Raw genomic sequence first — 14527 nt, forward strand, 5'->3', positions numbered from 1 at the left:
AGGTAAAACTTACGTGTATATATAATACATACATATAACAACATATATATATGTACAGGTGTGATACGCCATTAAAGACATAAATAAGGCTTGTGCTTTTATTTGTTTCAATAAAAGTCTTCTGTATGTCTGGACAGGAAGTGACACCAGCAATTCAGAGTTGAGTTTTGGTAGGAGTACGACCACAACAGTACCCCGTGTTATTACTATGATTATGATTATGGCGCCTATTATGTTATTATAGTGCCTGTTTTGTGCTTAATATGCATATATTTTAGCTAATAATAGGCTGAAGTCAATCACGAAAGTTCCCTCACCGGTAATCTTGGCAGTGAAGGGGCTGCCGGGAATGTGCTTGTTGTCAAACTTGACAATGATGTTGTAGTCTCCGGGCGCTGTGGGTAGGTAGGACACGGTGCAGGTGCCGTCTTTGTTGTCCTTGCAGGTGATCTCTGCCTTAGACGGACCTTCCACTGCTAGCGACAGACCACCTGACAGAGAAAATAACCAGTTTCTTACATGCACTTTCACTTTAACTACTTTGAATCCTCTATTCATTTGTACCTTCTCCTGCGTTCTTGGTGACCACCGTGAAGGTGGCTGCTCTGTTGACCATGCCATAACTCAGACCTGGACCATAGGCTGACACCACTCCGCTGTTCACAGCGTCCACATAGAACTGCAGCGGGCTTCCTGTAAGCAAAAAATGAAAGCGAAGCAGTTTAGAATGACTCTAATTGTCATTTGTTAATGAGCAATAAGTTCATTATTGTTTACTAATGTCTCGTGTAATCATGTTGACAAATGAAATTGTTTGTGACGCTACGTTAGACAGTTAATTAAAACAATATTATTACCGAGGTAACAGTTGTTTTATCTCATGCTAAAAACATTTCATGCTGATGACTGTGATGCAGAAACCAAATTGTATTTTAGATCTAAAGTTTTCACCCTATTGCCCCAAAATCTGACTGCAATGTCTGACCTCGTACATCAAAACCAGCCAAAAATAACCTCCTCCCTGGCGTAGATAATCACATTTCCCGTGACTTTATAGCTTTTGCTGACCTGGAATGTGGTTGCCGTCATATTTGATGTCCATCTCGTGCAGTCCTCGCTCTGTAGGCTGGTATTTGATTGTGATGGTGCCGTCTTTATTGTCGGTGATGTGTGGACAGGCAGTCTTGCCTGAGGGCATCCGCACCTCACCTAAAAATGGCAGTTTGGTGAGTACGAGTGTGAGGTTTAATTTTCAAGCGAGGTAATTTTCACACCTGATATCTCTCCTTGCTGGGGCGTGAAGGGCACGAGGAAGTTAACAGGTCTGAAGAGAGGATCCACAGTGTCCCGTGGGGCCACTGGCTCATTCGAGGCCTTTCAAAGAGAAGAATATTGTGTGAAATTATATCGTCTTACAAAATATTCAGTAATTTGCACCCACCACCACATTGAAGGGGCTCTTGGGGATGTTCTGGCCTCCAAAGCGAATTGTGATGACATATTTGCCAGGTTCAGGGGCTGTGTAGTAGATGTCGAAGGTGCCGTCGTGATTCTCCACCACGTCCATGTCCAGCTCCATCCCTTGTGGGGTCAGTACCTTGCAGGTTACCTTGCCCTTGCCAGCAGACTTGGCGTCCACTGTGATTACTGTATCCTCTAAGGTCTGCAGCTTCTGAAGGCCCGCTGTTAAAAAAAAGAAAGAAGACGTGTTAATGCAAAAAAAAGTTTTTTTTTTAGAGAAACCACAGTAAAAACAAAGGCTACTTACATACACCATGTCCTCCTATTGACACTGCAAAGAAAAAGGTCATGGTAGTAAGTAATCATTGTATTCCATAATGGGATACAGAATATTCATAGTTGTCAGTTTTGGTGAGATCATGTAAAAATGTTTGTAAGTATACTCAATTTTGGCCAAAATGTTCACTTTCTCTTCAATTTTAGCAAATTATGCAATTCAGTTCCTCTCATTTGAGCTGATATGGCCCACATGCAATGTCATAAAGTACTCGAAGATGCCCAGTGGCATACATTGTGGTCGTTTGGTTTGTGATGAATCAATGCACTCACCCGTGAGTCGACACTTGCTGGCGTCTCCAGTGGGAAGCGACTGAATCCGATAAGGGGAGTAAGGAATCTCATCCCCTCCATATTTAATGGTGATGGTGTATGGGCCAATAGAGTCTGGTACATAGGACACGGTGTAGGTGCCATCCCTGTTGTCCTGGATGGTTGCATTCTTTGGCTTGCCTTCTGGATCCTGCCAGTAGATGATGTTGGGTGATTTAGGGATTTTTTTTGTTTCTATACTAGATTGTGTTTAGTTTGACTGACCAGAATCTGCACAGTGAGCAAGCCCTGTCCGGCATCGCGAGCATCGATGGTGAACTCAACGGGAAGACTGGCTGATACACCTTTGCTGTCCAGACCAGGACCACTGGCACGGACTTTACTGGCGTCATGCCCAGGCTGAGACATTACCTTGAATGGACTGTTGAAGGCAGAGATAATATGGAGGGAGATTAATAAACACAACACGTCTGGGTGGCCGAGCACAGACTACAAGCTTGGAAGGCTGCTGCTGATGATGATGAAAAAAATTAAATTAAAGTAGAAATAAGGAACAAAGGACAGACTTGAGACTCTGGATGTATTTTACATGTATTCTACTGTGTTAAAGTAAGCAAAAGTGAACTTTTAATGATAATAAAATGTTTATGCCTTGTTTACGCCACTTTTGAGTGAAAAGATGCTAAAATGATCGCTTTTGGAGTAGCTGACTTTCATAACGTTATACAGGAAAAAGGTCATGGACGTAATGCAACCTGACCTGGCTAGCTAAATGACCCTGACATATGTATATGGACACTTCTTCGCAGAGGACAGCTTTGTAAAAAAGCAGGTTTTGCTACACGTCTTTAAAAAAAAAAAGCCCAGAGCTCTGCCATCTATCCATCATCAACAGATGTGATAGCTATAATCATGATCATTTTAATTTCTTCAGTGCATAATAATATTCACACTGTGCAATGGTTTCAGCAGCTTTCAACATGAATGGAGGGAGCCTTTTTGCCAGTCATACAGTCCTTGTCTTGGTGGGTGGAGGCGGGGCCAGTGACATACACACAGAGTGCAGAAGAGTCTAACATACTAGAAGTTGAATTAGTATATTGCAATATATTGTCATATATTTTTAAATATTTTTTCATTGTGTTTTTCTTAAAAGTACAGTTAAAATCTCTTCTTTTTTCATTCTCGGAGACCCAATCGCGTGTGTCGTCTCAAGCATCTTGTGACAGATTTTGTGACGGTTGCTATTAATGTCCTCTTATCCCACTCCCATGTTACGTTGTTAGCATTGTATGGCATCTATTACCTCGGACAAGTTCAGAGTTCTGTTGTACGCAGTTCCGCAAATTCATAGATTTTTGTTTAAAAAAAAAAAAAGATCTAGAAAGATCTTTTCTTTTCCGCAGAAAAGGCATCTAATTCAACCAAAGTGTGTAAAAGTATATAAATATGTGATAATATGTCGGACATTTCTGACTTTGTTTGGTGGTCACTGAACGCACCATAGTACATTTTTTAGTATATATGCATACCTATGTGGGACCTCCTGTTCTGCATATTTGACTGCAACAGTGTACGGTCCATCTTGGGCTGGTGTGTAGTGAACTGTGTAGGTTCCGTCGCCATTGTTTTTCACACCGACTGGCTCCATTGTACCTTTGAAGTAAATAGCTACATTGTTAGAGGTGCAAATATGAAGTATGAAATATGAAGTATCATGAATTGGTGTGTTCTTCCATTACCTGTTGGCCCATAGAGTTTGACATCCAGCGGTGCCTGTCCAGCCTGAGTGCAGTCCACTGTGAAGGTTTGAGGGATGTGGGCTCTTACTCCAGAGCCCAAACCGGGTCCAGAGCATTTCACCTTGCTGGGATCCACAGGGTCCCTGACTGGCACTTTGAAGGGACTACCGGGGATGGGATGTCCTCCGTAGTTAATGTTGACGTCATAGTCGCCGGGTGTATAGGGAACGTACTCCACACTGCAGCTCCCATCTTTGTTGTCTTTGCAGGATATTTGGGCCTCAGATGCGCCCTCTATAGTCAGGCCCAAACCTCCAGTGCCGGCTCCCCTGTAAATAATCAAAATGATTCACTGAACCCAAAGACACCACTGATGAATGAATGTTGTAGCTACCTGGTCTCTACTGTGAAACAGTTGGGTTTGTTGGTTATCCCTCCTTCCAGACCCGGTCCATAGGCTCTCACCCGGGTTGGATCACATCCCTCCACCACTGACACTCTGAAGGGACTCTTGGGAACAGGCGCATCATCGTACAGCACCTCAATCAGATGCATGCCTGCACGCGAACACATAATCAGTCTAAAAAAAATATATCTGCTATTAGCGTGAGTGAAACAGTGAAAATATTCCCTTTGAGGTAAGACAGACATCTGTTGATTTACAGAAATGCGTCAGAGCTTGTGGTGAAAGGCGTCAATCGTGTTCATTATTATTCTGTTACAACATCTTCCTTTTCGCTCCATAGGCCTGGGAGAAGAGAGCGTCATCTCTTTATAGATCTCTATTAATAAACCGTGTCATCCCCTGACTTTAGAGCTGGTGTGCTAGCAGCCTTCAGCACACATACCTGCCTGCTTGAGAGCTTCTGTTCCAGAATAGACTATTTATAAATCAGAGCCTGTCTGGCTGCCTGCTCTCTGGCCCTCACATCATTGCACCACTGCATCATTCGGTATTTATACCCTCCCCCAAATCTCTCTCCCTTTCTCCTCATACTGACTTTTCCCACTCTCCGATGACGTACAATACGAACACCTGTTAGTGATTGAAGTCGTAAAGTTTTATTGTAAACATTGGCCACGTATTGATAAATGTAATGATCAATTCAGGTTTTATTGGCTAATAATTTAACAATAATGTTACTTCAGGGGCGGCACGGCGGGCTAGTGGTTAGCGCGCAGACCTCACAGCCAGGGTTCAATTCCACCCTCGGCCATCTCTGTGTGGAGTTTGCATGTTCTCCCTGTGTATGCGTGGGTTTTCTCCGGGTACTCCGGTTTCCTCCCACATTCCAAAAACATGCTAGGTTAATTGGTGACTCCAAATTGTCCATAGGTATGAATGTGAGTGTGAATGGTTTGTCTATATGTGCCCTGTGATCGGCTGGCAACCAGTCCAGGGTGTACCCCGCCTCTCGCCCGCAGTCAGCTGGGATAGGCTTCAGCACCCCCACGACCCGAAAAAGCAGTAGAAAATGAATGAATGAATGAATGACTTCAGTTCATACTTCAGTTGAATATATTTCTTGAAACAGAAATATTCAATATTCTAAGATCATTTGGCCAAACAGTTCAGCACAACACCATAGCTCATTAATTTTCCAGAAACGTTTCGTTCATGCTTCAAAGCTAATTCCTTTCCCATATAAATAGTCAGTGCTACCAAAATGCAACGATTCTTCTCAATTGCTTTGGCTCATTTCCTGAAACAGACTAGACTTTCTATACTCTTCTTCTTTTAGCTAAAACATGTGGATGGTTAAACACAATATGGTTTAGCTCTCTAAAAACACTTCACTAGTGTCTAAACCAAACTTCTTTCCCATATAAATTGCCAGCGCCCCCAAAATGTATCACCTTTTGTCACTGTATAATCAATGCACTGTGAAAATGTTTGGATGTTTTGTCACCATGGCAGAGGACCATTCCTCATGTCCACCTCTCAGTCTTAGTACAGTCCTTCATTGTCAATGTTTACTGTACTGTTTTTGTTGTTGTATGGTTAATATAATACAATTGCCTCTAAAACGGAACTACCATCCTCATCCTTATGGGCATCCTCACACCGCTGTCTGTCTGGTCACAAATCCACATCACAGTTCACACTTTGACTTTGGACTGTCAAACAATCAATTTATCAAATGATCCAAGAGAGGGGCAGGCTCACTTTTTGACTCGTGGGGTGCACTGAGTTAACAAAATTGACCAGGGACCAGACTATATATTTCACACATATATAATCCCATCTGTAAAAGTGTCGTACAATCTGCTATATGTGTTTGCGTCCCTTTTTTCAGGAGCACTTTAAACATCAGATCACATAAAATCACAAAATGCATGTTCTCCCCGTGCATGCGTGCGTTTTCTCTGGGTACTTTGGTTTCCACATTCCAACACATGCTAGTTTATTTGGTGACTCCAAATTGTCCATAGGTATGAATGTGAGTGTGAATGGTTGTTTGTCTATATGTGCCCTGTGATTGGCTGGCGACCAGTCCAATCCCAGACAGCTGGGATAGGCTCCAGCATGCCCGAGACCCTCGTGAGGATAAGCAGTATAGAAAATACTACTATACAATACGGCTAAACTGTGCGTCATAAGTCATAGGCCACCATTAGATGTGTTGTTGTTACAATGCTATAATGACCAAATATATGATAACAATAATGACCATAAAATATTCCACCTTTATCCAGATCATCACTATTATTTAGTTTAATTATTTTCATTTCCCCCCAACAACTGCAAACTCCAATACTGTGCAAAAAACATTAGATCTATTGGTTTAGCGATACTATAATTAGAATATACATACGTATATAGTAAAAACCATGAAATAGCCATAAATATGGTCATAAAATAATGTAGCTACACTTTTATCCAGATCCTCGCCAATATTTTCTGCAAAGTTAACTGCAAACTATTACGATGACTGCATATAAGTATAATGATCCTTACCAAAAATATAATAGTTCCCCCCTCCAGAAAGTTCTGTCCTAGCTATGTAATGATTTACTGTGTCAAAATGTGAAAAGGGTCATTGACTGCGTCCTACCATCCTCAAACGGTGTGTACTCCACTCTGTAGGTGCCGTCGCCCTTGTCGGTGATGTAGGCGTCAGTGCTGGTACCCGAGGGGTTGGCAATGTGAGCCTTCACGTGAGTTCCTCCAACCTTGTTGAGGGCCCTTGCATCCACAATGAAGTGGGTTGTGACTTCTCTGAGGACGCCTGTAAACAAAACAAAAGGACCCCTTAAGGTGATTTGCCGCAAAGCCATTGTTTATCTTCTAAGTGCTGTCCTCAGCACTTAAAAGGTGACATCCGAGGGTAGTACGTCAATATCCTAATCTGCTGAGATGCCAATTATTTTTCCTGATCAATTAATCATATAACCACAGTCAGCCTAAAAAGATAATGTTGTGCTAATTTAAACAAAGCAGCTATTCTTTGTCTGTTGTTACCTCTTGGCTCCACTCCTGGCCCATAGACGTGCACCCCACTCGTGTCCACAGATGGGTCCACCTGTAGGACTTTTGGGAAGTGGGGGATCATGTGACCTCCGTACTTGATGGTAATGGTGTGTGCACCGTGGAATGGTGGGATGTACGTGACGGAGAAGGTTCCCTCTGCTGTTTTCTGGATGTGAACCTCGGCCTTAGCACCATTTTCTGAAATAATCTCAATGGTGAGCTCTGCGTCGCCGGCGCGTGTGCAGTCCACGGTAAAGGTCGCAGCTTCCCCCGCCTTGGCTCTCTCCAGACCGGGACCGCTGGCTGTGACCTTGCTGGGGTCGAACGCAGGGCGAACTGCTGCCTTGAAGGGAGAGCCTGGAATGTGCTGCTCGGCAAACAAAATGTTGATGGCGTATTCTCCGGCCTCGGTGGGAAGGTAAGCTACTGAGCATGTGCCGTCACCGTTGTCTTGGCACTCAATTTTGGCCTCGCAGGGACCCTCTACCGTCAGGCCCAGCCCACCGGCACCAGCACCCTTTGTGTCAATAGTGAACGGAGCTGGTTTACCCACTGTGCCTCCTTGAAGACCAGGGCCAAAGGCTCGGACCTGCAATATAAAAAATATCCTTTTAGATGATGTGTTAGTGTCACATCACTTTACATATTTCCTTGCATACATGTCCATTTACCTTTGAGGGATCAGCAGGCATTACCGCCTCCACCCCAAAGGGGCTTCCCATGACAGGGTTGCCGTCATAGCTGACATCCACCTTGTACTGACCCTCCTCCGGGGGAATGTACTTCACATTATGAACACCTTTGGCTTTGTCCGACTCCATCTTGCAGGGGATTGGTCGGCCTGTGGGTGATGTCATCTTCACACCTACGTTACCCTGACCACCTGCACCCTTTGTGTTCACAGTGAACTCTTGGTCCCTTCCTACTTCTACCTCTGCAAAAAGGGGGAAATATTGCAAATTTTAAATTTCATTCAAATTCCTTGTAAAACAGCACAAAAAAAGTATGTATGGCCATTTGTTGGTTACTTAGCAAAAACTGATGTGTGTGTTACCACCTACAGGTCTAGCATTGAACAGTAATGATTTTGGATTGTTTGGCCTCGGCAAAGGTCTTCTTATTTTTGTACTTACTCGTATCCAATCCCTCCACTTTCACTTTTCCGATATCAAGGGCTGGTGCCACTGTGATGTGGAAGGGGCTCTTCGGAATGAGATCACCTCCATGGGTCACTTTGATTGCCATATTTCCCTACAACCAGAAACATAACAAAATGAGTCATCTCTGTATCCAGATCTAACACAAATGGACTTGAAGGCTCTACCTGTTGAAGAGCGGTGTATTTGACTGTGTAGGAGTAATCGTGGTTATCGATGATTTCAAAGTCACGGACCGCCTCTCCTGGGCCCGAGGCTGCAAATTGCACCTCTGGCTTGGCCTTGCCTGCTCCCTTTGTGTAGATGGTAAAGTGGGTTGGCGTTCCCACCTCCACTCCTGTAACGCACATATTGTTTTTTTTTTCAGTCCAACCATCAGTTCTATGACCATGCTACTAATAGCCTGCTCATAACCTCACCTGTCTTGTTGAGTCCGGGGCCCTCTGCTCTCACCTTGCCAGCATCATGGGAGGGGTCAACTTTGACTTTGAATGGACTGATGGGAATTTCCTGACAAGGTAAATCATGAGAAAATTCATTAGTAATCAAAAAAAGAACCTCTCCAGAGGTGATGTTGCATAAGCTCATCTTACCTGGTCAGCAAACAGCACCATGATGGTGTAGCGGCCCGGGCCTGGGGGAGTGTACTTGACAGTAAAGGTGTCATTGTCATTCTTGATGATGTCAAAGTCGATGTCTGCCTCGGCAGGGCCAACCACCCCCGTGGCGCATTTGATTCCAATGCTGATGTCTCCTATTAGGACATAGTAGTGAGAATAAACAAGGAAGGTTGTTGCAAATCAGATGCTATGAATAAAGAGCACATTGCTTTAGTTTAGTCGTCGCAATTAAATCAATCTTTTGTCAGCATTCATTCTGTTTTCATTAAGTTTCGCCTGCGCTGTGAAGGGTTTTTATCACCATCATCTTCTTGTACACACTCACCTTGACCAGCCTCACTGCAGTCCACAGTGAAGTATGTTGGCTCGTTAGCCTTGAGGCCCGTCTTCTCCACTCCGGGCCCATAGACCTTGACCCTGTCTGGATGAGAACCCTCTCCGACCAGCACCTAATGAATTCACAGTGTACTTGAGGCTAGGGCAGTTAGCTAAAGTAGGACTGGCATAGTCCTTTTGTTAATACCATTTAATTCTAAGAGTGCAACACAGTGCGTGTGTGTGTGTGTGTGTGTGTGTGTGTAGACGGCCATGCGTCTTACCCTGAAGGGGCTGTTGGGCACGTTTACACCACCCCAGGCTATGATGATGGTATGTTTAATGGGCTTGGTGGGAGTGTACAGGCACAGATATGTACCATCGCCCTTGTCGGTGGTTTTGATGTTGATGGTACAGCCTTCGGCATCCTAAATTGATGCAAAAGTATGTCAACATCACAAACAATAAACATAAATATATACAGAGGAACCACTAACGTCCAATTCAGAAAAACTAAGGCTTTTTTCCTGTGAAGGCAAAAAGGAAAAAAGCAATGACAACCATAGAAAAAAAAAGATGTCTCTGTCCTGGCTGCTCAGTATAATATGCCTATAATCTACAGTAAGTCAACAATAACAAAAGATGGAATTATTCTATTTCTATTTTTATTTCTGTGTTATGAGAAAAATAAGGTTCCAATGTCCAAAATTCCGGTCAATATTAAATAGATATGAAGTTATCCTTACCTGGGCATAGATGGTGAGCTGACCTTTTCCAGCCATGCGGGCATCAATTGTGAAATCGGTAGGTTTGTTGACTGTAACGCCAGTTGGCTGCAAGCCTGGTCCATAGGCTTTAACCTGTGTTTGTATGTATTTATGAATAACGTGAATGTGTTGTGTCATGCATTACACATGCATTATCCGTGATGTAGGAATGATTACCTTCTCGGGGAAAATGTCATTGGCTGCTGGGAGGATGTGCGCCATGAAGGGGCTGTCCTTGATGTCTTCATCGTCGCAAATGACGTGAACGGCGTAGTCGCCGGGTTCGGTGGGCCAGTAGCGGACGTCGCAGGAACCGTCACCCTTGTCATCGCACTCGATCCTAGCCTGGGAGGGGCCTTCGATGGAGAAGCCTTCACAAAAAGAAGGAATATATTCAAGTATGATATTTGCATTGTTTTGATGACAGACTTACCCAAAGTCCCGACATCAGTGCCTATGGCTTCTACTACAAAGTCGGCAGATTTTCCCACCATTCCCGTCTTCAGGCCAGGACCCCAGGCCCTCACCTTCTGGAAGCCTGCCTCCTCACCCACCTCCACTTCAAAGGGGCTAAAATAATAATGCAGCGTGAGCTTTATTGTATTATTTACAACTTCCAAAACACAACAGTAAGCCCTTACCTGCGTGGGATGGCTTGTCCTCCCCATGTGATGCTGACTATATATTTACCAGGCTTAAGGGGGTAATACTCGCACTCATACACGCCGTTCCCCACATCTCGCACTTTCACTTGCTCCTGCGCTCCAGCTGGGGACAAACAATGCAATATGGATTCTCATCAAGACAACAGTTATTTTATGCATTTATGCATTTGCTCGGCATGAGCTTCTTGCAGCACCTGCTGCCAGAAAGAGAGCGAAGCAATCCAGAAATGCAAGATGAGAAAGCTGTCTGACTCACTTGGTCCTTTGACCGAGACGTTCAGCGCTCCACTGCCAGCTCCCTTGGTAAAAACTTTGAAGTCTGCAACCTCCTTTACTCTCACGCCTTTAGGCTGAAGGCCTCTGCCTGTAGCTCTGCAGGCGTTGGGATTCATGGCTGAAAGGAATATCAACGAGGATGAGTAAGATGGTATTTAGTAACTGTGAGAAGACCAGAGTTGGCAGCGATGTTAGTAGCAAGATACGCGTATACAGCTGGAGTTCCTTACAGCTTGACTGACAAAACCTGCAACTACGCTAACCTGTAATGATGCCTGTTTGCAATTACATAACGATACACATTGGAGACATACTGAGTGACAATTTGACAACAGTTCAGTCTGTCAATCAGAAGTGTTTGCAGGCTGATGGATGCAATGTATGAGTGATTCAAGCAAACAGAGCAAGCTAAGAACAAAGTGGAAAAAAGGGAGACAGAAGGATGCAGAACATTGCATCTCAATTCTTTTTAAAAGCTTGCAGGCTGCAAGAAGTTGGATCAAACACTGCTGTGCACCGTGCACCCCCACCATAGAGAAAGCATGGCACAGACGGTTTTGGGGGGGGAATTTTAGGCTGAGCAATGATCAAAGTCTCATCCCAGCATCCCAGTGGGCCATACTAACTTTGGCGGACAGGTTTTTTATGGGGGGGGGCCGTCATTCCAGGAGGAGTGCGCACTGACTGAGGGATTATCTGCAATGGCGCTCCCGTGGGAGGAAGAACGGGAGGTGCTAGAAATGACAGATAAGAAGGGTTATCGTTGAAACTTGGAGGCTGCTCCTGGGGAAACATAACCGTGATGGAATGGATCACCCCACCAGCCCGGTAAAAAATGTGATTGTCTCAAAGAAAAATAGCCAGTATAACACATTGCTCACCCTCGGCGATGTTGACAGCGAAGGGGCTCTTTGGGATCTCCTGGCCTCCAAACAGGACATGGATGCTGTGAGGACCCTCTATCACGGGGCGATAAGTGCATCGGAACACGCTGTCACCCTTGTTCTCCAGGATGAGCTCCACGGTGTCCTTTTTCCCCTGAGGATCAACAATGACCACGCTCACGTCGCCATTGCCAGCGCCTAGAGGGTTGACAACATAAAAGACAGTAAGCCTCTTTTACACGAGCCTTTTGCACAGAACTCATTGAAGCAAGGTATAAGCAAGCGCTCATACTGCAGTCCAACAGCACACAATTATATAATTAAATGAGTGACAATGTACATGGCAGTCGGTTTGATGAATAAAGTACTTGTCACAACAGTTGGGTGTTGCACTTCACAGGCTCGTTCTGGCATGGCAGAATTCCCTTCCACACAGGTATAATCCCACCTGTGACACAGCTCTGATCCTACCTCAAAAGGCGGACAGTTGCTGAGTTCACTTTTTGTCCATGTCGGTGCCATTTACGCATAACGTAGACACAGAAAAATGAAAAACCTTTGTTGCCTAAGGTGCTACTGTTTTCCGTCCTCAAGATGCTCAAACAAATATATGTTCCAGCCATGTATCTCACTATTGCCCAAGTGGAACAAAGGGGCCTTGAGGCCTTTTCATTCCTCAACCTCTCATGCTCTGTATTCATATGTAACATTCTTACCGGCTGTGTAGATGTCAAAGTAAGTGGGTTTGTTGGCCACATTCCCTGTGCGCTCCAACCCGGGTCCTCGGGCGTGGACTTTGCTGGGGTCACCCATGTCCTTTGCCACATTTACTGCATAGGGGCTCTTGTCAGTGTCTTGGCCTGCAAACAACACCTTCACCTGATAGTTCAAGTGGGAAAAAAACACCATGTAAGCAAGATATTTTTAAAAAGATGTTATAAATACAAAAAAACAGCTCGGTCTAACCTTGTGGAGACCCTCAACTTTAGGAACGTAGGTGACGGTGTAAGTTCTGTTTTTGTCCTTGTTGGGTTTGACTTTAGCCTGTAGCCAAATGAACAAATGATGATGAGAGTTGTGAACTGCAGTCTTCCATCTTTATGTGTAACTTACCTCTTCTTTGTGTCCTTCTGGATCCTCAACATAGACTAAGACCTCCCCACTGCCTGCTTCCAGAGTATCCACGGTGAACACAGCAGGGTGCAGCACCTTGTTACCATGAGGCTCAATACCTGCCAACGGAAACAAAAGTACCACTCACATGTCTTGATTCAGGCTGATGGAAAACAAAGTGACACGAAACCCATGGATGATTGCTGTATTAACTGTGATCTCATCCCAGGCGAACTACCCACCAGGTCCATAGGCTTTGACTTTGTGTGGGAAAAGCTGCTTGGCTTTGAGAGGGGCTCCTGGTTTGAGTTTGGCTTTAGGGAACTGAGACAGGTAAGTCATCACTGAGTGCTCGTCCACATCTGGGTCCACTATCTCCTCAGGAGCGATCACCTAAAGAAGAAATGGATAAAACGGCTTAATAATAATAATAATCATAATTTCTGTCCTTTATGGGGGGCATGACAGAAAATTGAGAAGCCCTGGTCTAACCTAACTTTCAACACTGTCTATTGTCTTTTGCTATCACATGAAGAGCAAACAGATAAAACACGATACTGAACCAGAGAGTATTTACAGTCAGCTAAAATAACAGATACCATTTGGAATAAGTTGTTGGTTGACCCTTTTAAGACCCCTCTCTGATAACCATAGTGCAATGGGATTTAGCAAGAAATAAACATATCTATTAGCACCACTACTGAGTCTTCTCGTCCCTCTAGCACTTTGTCTGTCAATCATTTGCCGGCACAAAGCTGTGCCCCAAGCTGGTTATATTTAACCCCAGTCCTGTGAGGTTAAGGATTGTTGCCTTCAATAAGCCAGCCAGGGGGATTTATACTTAGATACTTAGCTAGACCCTCTCCCACATCTCCTTAACACCCCACCCCACCCCAACAACACCACGAGCCGTCAGGCCCATGACATACAGCCTCCAGCTATCTGGCCAATGCGTATCCTGCATGACGATTAGTTCGCTTGCCATTTCACCAAACAACTACAGTAAACAACACAAGGATGGAGCATAGAAAAAGAACTGCATGGAAGAATGCACTCTTGATCTGTTTACATCGTTATTCCAAGGAACACCGACATATTTACACCTTTTGTTTTAGAGGCCGGCTCTTGAAGGTGTTTAAAGGGCTCACATTTCTGAAAGAAGCAAAATAAAACTCCTACACGCTCACTACTACACATCACCATAAAGCATCCTCTACTTGTAAAAATTTCCCATTTTAAAACTGTCTCCAGGATTAAACAGTTTAGGGATGACTGCTGCTCTTTTAATTATAGCAACAGGCTGTAAAATATAGTGCTTTGCAAAAGTATTGGGCCACATTTAGCTGTGTTGCTTTCATGAACTTTATTCACATGAGTTAGAATGAACAGACATCTTTTTCTCCTAAAATATTCACACCTTTTGAGGCCTGCAAAACTAGGACTTCA

General features: G+C 44.2%; 1 protein-coding gene across 1 annotated transcript in view; it reads right to left on the reverse strand.

Annotated features, from left to right (window-relative positions):
• LOC131130810 (filamin-C-like) overlaps positions 1-14527 on the reverse strand; it is a 33680-nt gene that overhangs the window by 11581 nt on the left and 7572 nt on the right. The window contains exons 4-33 of the mRNA XM_058074827.1: positions 13324-13474; positions 13082-13200; positions 12935-13012; positions 12685-12847; positions 11966-12166; positions 11065-11202; positions 10785-10911; positions 10577-10713; positions 10321-10514; positions 10123-10236; positions 9661-9804; positions 9387-9510; positions 9035-9195; positions 8861-8951; positions 8609-8778; positions 8418-8535; positions 7956-8218; positions 7276-7873; positions 6869-7042; positions 4207-4369; positions 3813-4141; positions 3603-3726; positions 2335-2491; positions 2071-2260; positions 1769-1792; positions 1442-1683; positions 1275-1374; positions 1069-1209; positions 565-693; positions 318-491 (exon numbers count right to left, since the gene is read on the reverse strand). Of these exons, the coding sequence (XP_057930810.1) occupies positions 318-491; positions 565-693; positions 1069-1209; positions 1275-1374; positions 1442-1683; positions 1769-1792; positions 2071-2260; positions 2335-2491; positions 3603-3726; positions 3813-4141; positions 4207-4369; positions 6869-7042; positions 7276-7873; positions 7956-8218; positions 8418-8535; positions 8609-8778; positions 8861-8951; positions 9035-9195; positions 9387-9510; positions 9661-9804; positions 10123-10236; positions 10321-10514; positions 10577-10713; positions 10785-10911; positions 11065-11202; positions 11966-12166; positions 12685-12847; positions 12935-13012; positions 13082-13200; positions 13324-13474 (5038 nt within the window). The remainder of the gene's footprint in view (positions 1-317; positions 492-564; positions 694-1068; positions 1210-1274; positions 1375-1441; positions 1684-1768; positions 1793-2070; positions 2261-2334; positions 2492-3602; positions 3727-3812; positions 4142-4206; positions 4370-6868; positions 7043-7275; positions 7874-7955; positions 8219-8417; positions 8536-8608; positions 8779-8860; positions 8952-9034; positions 9196-9386; positions 9511-9660; positions 9805-10122; positions 10237-10320; positions 10515-10576; positions 10714-10784; positions 10912-11064; positions 11203-11965; positions 12167-12684; positions 12848-12934; positions 13013-13081; positions 13201-13323; positions 13475-14527) is intronic.

Source organism: Doryrhamphus excisus, chromosome 6, assembly GCF_030265055.1.
Source record: "Doryrhamphus excisus isolate RoL2022-K1 chromosome 6, RoL_Dexc_1.0, whole genome shotgun sequence".
Lineage (NCBI taxonomy): Eukaryota > Metazoa > Chordata > Actinopteri > Syngnathiformes > Syngnathidae > Doryrhamphus > Doryrhamphus excisus.